Source organism: Solanum lycopersicum, chromosome 9 (genome assembly GCF_036512215.1).
Source record: "Solanum lycopersicum chromosome 9, SLM_r2.1".
Classification (NCBI taxonomy): Eukaryota; Viridiplantae; Streptophyta; class Magnoliopsida; order Solanales; family Solanaceae; genus Solanum; species Solanum lycopersicum.
The window spans coordinates 52,914,706-52,923,515 of NC_090808.1; the positions used below are offsets into that span (position 1 = coordinate 52,914,706).

The 8,810-nt window shown below is 36.8% G+C and overlaps 1 protein-coding gene and 1 pseudogene across 1 annotated transcript; one reads left to right on the top strand and one right to left on the bottom strand.

The window, feature by feature from the left end:
- Positions 1-265: 265 nt before the first annotated feature.
- Positions 266-709, bottom strand: LOC138338575 (uncharacterized). Its single transcript, XM_069289551.1, has one exon. It carries the CDS (start codon positions 707-709, stop codon positions 266-268), a length of 444 nt encoding a protein of 147 aa, XP_069145652.1.
- Positions 710-5,424: 4,715 nt separating this feature from the next.
- LOC101262748 (putative disease resistance protein RGA3) lies at positions 5,425-8,457 on the top strand (annotated as a pseudogene).
- The last annotated feature ends 353 nt before the right edge of the window (positions 8,458-8,810 follow it).

Here is an 8,810-nt window from a genome sequence, read left to right on the forward strand (position 1 = left end):
TAACACTCACAAGATGATATAGTAACCCCTTGGACATCATTTTATATGCCTTAATATTTAAAATCAACGGATTAGGATGACTCAAATTGTACCCCTCCCTGACTAACTCTTCTTCATCAGGGAAGGTAAATCTCACCACTCTACTATGACAGTCCAAGAAAGCATAACAACTGAGAAGCAAGTCCATGCCAAGACTAATATCAAAATCATGCATGGGTAACTTAATGATGTTTGGACACATAGTCTTACCACTTACAACTATGGATCAATCCTTGTATACCCTATCATCTCTGACATTTACTCCTAAAGGTGTACTAACCACTATAGGATCATGCAGAACTTCAGGTTGTATTTCAAAAGTAAGGGAAAAGAGTGGAGTCACAAATAAAAGCGTAGACCCTGGATACAATAGAGCATAAGCAGAAGTTAGGAATACTTGCATTATACATGTGACCACATCATCGGACTTCTCCTGCTCATCCCTGCCCTTCAAGGCATATAATATGTTCCTTTTGGGAGGCTCGGCTGCTTCTGCACTCTGTGGTTTAGGCCTAGGGTGAGCATTACCTCTAGCCTGACCTCTGTGTTTTAGACAATCTCTGACCATGTGTCCACTCTTACCACAACCAAAGCAGACATTAGTACCCTGTCTGCACTCTCCATTGTGAGCTCGGCCACATGTAGCACATTTCTTCTTTGGACGTTGCATCTAACTTCCATCGCCCCTCTTGGGTTCAAGTCTGCCTCCTCTAGGTATTGTACTCCTCTGAGGATTAGAATTCCAAGAACTCTATTGCCCCTTCTTGAACCTTGGCTGCTCACGGACGCCAATAATGTTGCCTCCATGGCTGGAACGTGCCTGATCTTGAGGCGTAGGACTCCTAACATCACTAACGCCTCTTCTGTTGCGGTTGTCCTCTACCTGGTGGGCATGCACCATTAACCATTAAAGGTCCATATTATAACGGAGCATCGCAGACGTACACGCCTCCTCCATGTCTCCGTTGATTCCTGTGAGGATTCTGCTCATCTCATCCCTGCTGTTAGAAACCGGGGAAGTAACATATTTGGATGATTTTAACAAAGTTCAGTGTTCTCCCCATTCTTGCTATTAAAAATAGGGAAAGTAACATACCTTGGTAGCTTAAACAACTTTATAGAATACTCCCCCGACCGTCAAAGTGCCTTGTTTAAGGTTGATGAACTCCTCAACCTTGGCCTCCCTCATCTCTCTGGGGAAGAATCTCTCCAGAAATGTTGTCTTGAACAGCTCCTATGTGACACGCACTCCACCTAAGACACAACTATCTTTTTATATCTTGTACAAAGTTTTTGAAATATCCTTGAGCTTGTAGGAAGCGAACTCCGCCTTCTTAATATTAGTGTACCCCATAGCCACAAGGATCTTATGCACCTCATATACAATCTCTTGAGGATCCTGTGGTGTCTTAGCCCCTGTGGATATAGGAGGATTCATCCTTGTGAAATCTCATAGTCTTTCAGCTATGCTGTGAACCGGTAGGTTCTCACTCTGAACATCCTGCCGGTTGACTTGGGCAGTCATAGCCTAAGCCTGCATCATAATGGCATGTGCCATGTGGGTTAGAGATGCCCTAACCTCCACATCAGTCAACCCAGCTGGGTTGACTGGCATGGAAACTCCTTCAGTTGGAGTCTAGGGTGGATACTTGTTACCACTACCTTTTCTTCTCCCCTCCTCAGACACTTAGTTCTCCAAGTGTTTATTCTCTGAAAACAACAAGGATTCATGATAGAAACGTTCATAACACCAAGAATACATACATTAGGAAAAGCACGATAAGATCAGAAGAAGGGAAACTTTTCCTACGCATCATGCAATCTCTTACCTAGGATAGTGGTGCACTTAACTACCATGACATAGAAACTACTCAATGTGGTTGATGTCAACTCATTATCAACAAAATTTAACTTAGGGCTTTACTACCAACATTGTCACAATTGGAGTCTAGACCCCAGACGAGACCGGCGTCGTTGACCTTTCAGAGGTCGCAGACAAGCCTACGTACGTTATTCTTACTTAAACTAGATTAATTTTAGTGGAAATTTGAAATTTTTGTCTTCTTACTTTACTATTAAATATTTAAACTAAACATTATAGGCGCTCACAAATCAACCATCTAATATAGAGATAATCAAATGAAAGAAATAGTTTGTAGCTTCATTAAATGTGTACTTGCCAAAATAGCACCAATACAAAGTCTGAAATGAAATGGGAAATGAAATACTAGTTTACATGCTCCACTAGTTAAATCCTACATCTTATCTAGACAATAACACTACACAGCCGTGAAAGCTCCACGCCCGGATAGCTACAACGTCGTACTTTAAAATCTAACGTCCACCTCTGCCTGTACCTAAAAGTAGATATTTGTATGGAATTAGTTCACACTTGTACTAACTATAGGCATATGCAAGCACACACCAAAGACATGCATAATCAACAGTAGATCTTTCCTAACAACAAAATTATGGAATGTCATGTTAGTGGACTTGCCAAATTGAGATTAGGAAAGTTATTGAACTTTCAAAATTTGGATAAGAAAAGTCAATGGACCTGCCAAATTTGGATTTGGAAAGTCATGCCATGAGTGTATCATACCTCATTAAACTTATCATTTTGCAAACAACATATAACATATTTCACATATCATATCACATAAAGAACATACCATCTTTCATATCATTCATTCATATGCCATGAGAACTTGGAATCATGGACTTAACATGAAGACTTTCCAGAAATGAGGGATCAACATATGGGACCTCAACTAGGGAGTCTGGTTAAGCAAACACAGAGTCTACTTTGTTCATTCATACGTACTCCATTTCATTTCATTCATGGCCCAGTGTAAACACCAGTTGTACCTAGGATGTATTTTACTAATTTCATCAGGTTAGTTGTGCAATGACCAAGAATGACCTAATGTCATTACTTGTAGATAATTCACCGTTTGGTTATCCTATCTTAACACCTTTGGTATCATGCATATCATTATATGCATCTTTTGAGGCTATCCTCCATCTTTCGTAGGAAACATTAACTTTAACCAACATAGATCATGTGAGCATCATGAAATCCAGGGTCTCCCCCATACCAAAAAGAGGTGGAATCACCGGCTAAAGTGACTCAGTAACATGCTACCAAATATGGGAATTTAACCCCGCCAGATCCCAATATTGGTAGTATAGGTTCAAAGACTAGGATATGCATGGAGACCCATACCTGATAAGACGGACATTTTCATCTCATGAGAGTCACGTGAACCTTCGCCCTTCCATAAAGAAGGCATCACCGCTCATCGATAGCCTATCAGTGCTCTGTATAAAGTTCCATTACATTAAAACTCATACATCATGGATGTTTGCTTCTAGTATGAGGACATCATAGCTCAATAGGTGATTTCTCATCTTATCATTAGTATTAAGTGTGTTATCTCAATACGTTCATTAGAGTGTTCATAGAGACTGGTCTCTTCATTAACTTTACACTCTTATCGGTGAGTATGTTTTCGTAACATTTACTTAGGCTCATTTGAGATTGGTCTCATCTTTTAAATTAGCATCATATCATGTTGTCACCACATTCATTAGCATTAACACATTTACTCATCATAATTACTCACCCTTTTTTGAACGTGAATGTTCATTTCATCATATGCAAACGCACTTGGTCATTTAGTGAGTTTAACACTTTTACTTAACCCTTCTAGGGTTTCATCACTTCATTGTTCATTTCGTCATATGACAATGCACTTGGCCATTTAGTGTATGTTACCTTCACACTTTACCCTTCCAAGGTTTCATCATTTCATTACATACATCATAGGTTCACTTATTTTTAATTGTGTGCTAGACTTATGGGTCTATACATACAATCCATGAGGCTTAATTCATAGTTTATTAAGTGACACATTCTTACAAAGATTTTGTAGTACAAGACTTATGTATCTTATGTTTATGCCAAGGTATTGATTTTGATCTTTAGAGACAACATTCATTAAATATTTGTTTATGTATGACTTATGTGTCTATATGGAATTGGGCAAGAGAACCCGATTTTGAATCTCTTGAACAATACTTAATCTTATTTTAAACCTGATAATTGCATTTTTTCAGATTTGGGAGACCCTAGTTCGATTCCAATCAAACCCATATTATTTATTTCTTGTTCTCCTCTTCTTCTTTTTTTAAGGCAAGGAGGTTGTGGGTTCAACCCCCCACAAGCTCATTATTTTTCTTTTAGTTTATCTCTTAACTTTCTCACCTATGCAGGAGATTGCGGTTTCAATCCCCACTCTCCACATTTATTTTCTTCTTTATTTTTCTCCTAACTCTCTCATCCTTTAAAGAGGTTGTGGTTTCGAATCCCCACTGCCTCATCTTAGTTTAATTTACATTTTCTCCTTAACTTCTCATTCTGCCAAGAGGTGGTGGGTTCGAATCCCACTTCTCTCATTATTTTTATTATTTTTTAAAATTTCTCTTTACTCTCTTGTTTGGCCGAGAGGTTGTGGGTTCGAATCTCGCACCTCTCAATTATTTTTCTTTTTCAGCTTTCATATAGTGAGGTCTTGGATTCAATCACCACTAACCACACACATGTTTTAAATATATTTTTAAACCTCTTAACCTCAAGTATTCTTGCCGAAAATTCCATCACCAGGTGCTAGATATTTTATTAAATTTTCTAGCCTTTATTTAACAACATCCATATGTTCGTTTTGAGGTACTTTCACAATTCGTTTAACACATTCTTAGGTTTAGATTCCTTGTTGTTTTTTCTTAGAATTTTTCACTTAATATCAGCCACCTTGCACTTCATTTAACACAACAATTTACACACCTTATACATCATATTTCCTATCATAAAACAAGCCATTTTAAGACTTCAAATGGAGAACAACAACAAAAAATTTACACATTGCACCACATCATTTTCGGTTTACATGATTGAACATGCTTACTATTTTCAAACATGAAATCATAAGGAACACCATATTTCACACATAGCTACCCGCAACCATACCAACATGATTTCTAAACTAATTTAGATTTAAATCAGAATGAGACTAGGGATAAGCGGTTCAGCAATAAAGGGAAGAACCGTAGTTTCATACGTTGAATTTTGTAGAAAGAAATTTATCTTTGATAAAAGGTTCCAAGAGAGAAAACTCATACCTTTCAGTTGCTTTCCACACCTTCCAAGTGCTGCCCAAAACCTCCCCTAAACCTTAAACCCAAACCCGTCGAGAGGATGATGCAAACTTTTCCTTTCTTAAGTTCTCTTTCTTGCTTTTATATTTTTTTTGTAAGTTCTTTGAGTGTCGTGAACTTTTGATTGTTTTTTATTTTTTTTTCTTTTTTTGCAGCAAAGAAATCAAAATGGATGAGGGAGAGCGAGGTTTAGGTGTGTGAGATAGTTTGTGTGAGATAGTTCCCCCTTAAAACTATGATAGTTTGCAAGACTTAGTCAATTTAATTTAATAATTAATAATTCATAACCAAAAATCTGATTTATTTTAATTAATACGTGAAATGACCATTTTACCCTTAGTGGATAGATTTTAATTAATAAATAAATCACTTTAAGTATTTATCCGATTCATTTTTTTAGGATTGTTACACAACGAGGGGGATGAAATATTGAGAATCTTGATAAACAATGTTTGTGATTTCGAAGAAATTCCAGTACTCCCAATAGTTTGTATGGGGGGACTAGGAAAGATGATTCTAGCATAAATGGTCTTCAATGATCAGAGAGTTACTGAGTATTTCAATCTAAATATATGGGTTTGTGTTTCAGATGATTTTAATGTGAAGAGGTTTATTAAGGTAATTGTAGAATATATTGAAGCAAAGTCACTGGGTGTCATGGACATGGCTCCCCTTCAGAAAAGCTTCAGGAGTTATTTAATGGAAAAAGATACTTTCTTGTTTTGGATGATGTTTGGAATGAAGATCACGAAAATTGGGCTAATGTTAGAGCCGTATTAATGATTGGAGAAAGTGGTGTTTCAATTCTAGTTACTACTCCTGTTTAAAAGATTGGGTCAATTATAGGAACTTTGAAACTATATTAGTTATCAATTTTTTCTCTGGAAGATTATTAGTTGTTGTTCAAGCAACGTGCATTTGTCCACCAAACTGAAACAAGTCCTAAACATATGGAAATCAGAAAGGATATTTTGAAGAAATGTGGGGGTTTTCCTCTAGCAGCCAAGACTCTTGGAGGTTTTTTACGCTTTAAGAGGGAAGAAAGTGAATCGGAACATGTGAGAGATACTGAGATTTGGAATTTACCTTAAGATGAAAATTCCTTTTTGCCTGCCCTGAGGCTGAGTTATCATCATCATCCACTTGATTTGAGACAATGTTTTGCATATCGCGCTGTCTTCTCAGGATATACCAAAATAGAAAAGGAATATCTCATCACTCTTTGGATGGCACACAATTTTCTTTTATCAAAAGGACATATGATGATAGAGGATGTGGGGAATGAAGTATGGAATGAATTATACTTGAGGTATTTCTTCCAGTAGATTGAAGTCAACTCTCGTAAAACTTATTTCAACATGCATGATCTCATACATTATTTGGCTACATCTATGTTTTCAGCAAGCGCATCAAGAAGTATCCGCAAAATAAATGTAAAAGATGATGAAGATATGATATTCATTGTAACAGATTACAAAGATATGATGTCCATTTGTTTCTACGAATTGTTTTCTTCTTACTCTCTTTCGCTCTTTAATAGCTTTGTCTCATTAAGGGTGCCTAATCTAAGTAACTCAGAATTCAAACAGCTATCGTCGTCCGTTGGAGATCTAGTACATTTAAGTTACCTTGACCTGTCTGGTAATAAAATTTGTAGTCTTCCAAAGAGGTTATGCAAGCTTCAAAATCTGCAGACTCTTGGTCTATATAATTGCCAGTCACATTCTTGTTTGCCGAAACAAATTAACAAGCTTGGTAGTCTGCGGATTATTTACTTGATCACTGTTCATTGACATCTATACCACAAAGAATAGAATTATTTACATGCCTTAAGACACTAAGTTACTTTGTTGTAGGTGAGAGGAAATATTATCAACTTGGTGAACTACGAAATTTACACCTCCATGGTGCAACAGATTACAAAGATATTATGTCCATTGGTTTCTTCTAAGTGGTGTCTTCTTACTCTCCTTCGCTCTTTAATAGGTTTGTATCGTTAAGGGTACTTAATCTAAGTGACTCAGAATTCGAAGAGTTATCGTCTTCCATTGGACATCTAGTACATTTAAGATACCTTGACCTGTCTGGTATTAAAATTTGTAGTCTTCCAAAGAGGCTGTGCAAGCTTCAAAATCTGCAGCTCTTGATCTATATAATTGCCAGTCACTTTCTTGTTTGCCGATAAAAATAACCAAGCTTGGTAGTCGCCGGAATCTGGTACTTGATAACTGTCCATTGACTTCTATGCCACAAAGGATAGGATTATTGACATGCGTTAAGACACTAAGTTACTTTCTTGTAGGCGAGAGGAAAGGGTATCAACTTGGTAAAATACGAAATTCAAACCTCTGAGGTGCAATTTTAATCAAACATATTGAGAGAGTGAAAGACGATGCAGAAGCAAAAGAAGCCATTTATCTGCAAAAGAAAATTTGTGTTAGTATTAAAAGAGTCCTGCTAGTTAACTAAGAGTTGATAGTAAATAAGACTCCTATCTAATAGGATTGTCATGGTCTTTAGGAAGTTGGTTTTAATACGTGGGTTGTTGCTAGTTTTCAGGAGAAAGATTTGTAATCGAATTCCAAACTTTTAGTCCAAGTCTGTTTTTCTTATTTCTATATAAAAAAAAAAAGACTGCAGTAGCAGCATTGAAGAATAACAGTCAAGCGAATTTCTTTGTACATTTACTGTCTCTCTTTTGCTATTTTTCCTTCTTGAATCTGTTTTTGCTATAGTGGCATCAGAGCCAAATTAGATCCAACAAGAAAAAAAATATATAGAGTAATATTACTAGCTTATGGCTTCAGAGAGCAATTACAAGCAACTATTCCGCGTTTTGATGGTCACTATGACTATTGGACTATGCTGATGGACAACTTCTTGCAGTCAAAGAAATATTGGCCTATTGTCGAGAACGGAATCGTAGCTCCGGCGGAAGGCAAAGCATTAACAAATGCTCAAAAGATGGAGTTCGAAGCAAGAAAGTACAAAGATTTGGAGTTAAGGAACTATATCTTTCAAGTTATCGATCGTCCCTTCCTAGAAACTATTCTTTGCAAAGAAACTTCTAAGGATATTTGGGATTCGATGAAAAAAATTAACAAGGTACTGAGTGAAGTGTGCACAGTTTCAAACCTTGAGAAGACATTTCAAGATGTTGTAGATGAAGGAAGGAGTGTCTGTAATGAGTTAATGTGCTAGAACAATAGAGATTAGCAACAAAATGCGATATCATGGTGAAAAATGAGTGATGTCACAATTGTGGAAAAAATATTACGCTTCCTCACGCCGAAGTATGATTATGTCATTTTCTCCATTGATAGTTCAAAAGATATAGACGAGTTATCGCTTGACGAGTTGCAAAGTTCCTTATTTGTACATGATCAAAACATGAACCATAGTTCATCTTCTAAATAGAAGGCTTTGTAGGCTTCTACTAATACTCATTTCTCAAATTTTAGAGGGAAGGGGTATAGGTCGAGGAATAGGAAGAGGAGATCGAGGTTATATAGATGAAGGCAACAAAGACGACAACAAAAATTTTGGAGCTAGTG

What these genes read in the sequence shown, in the direction of transcription:
- LOC138338575 (XM_069289551.1), bottom strand. Translation starts at nt 709, where the DNA reads ATGCAACGTCCAAAGAAGAAATGTGCTACATGTGGCCGAGCTCACAAT.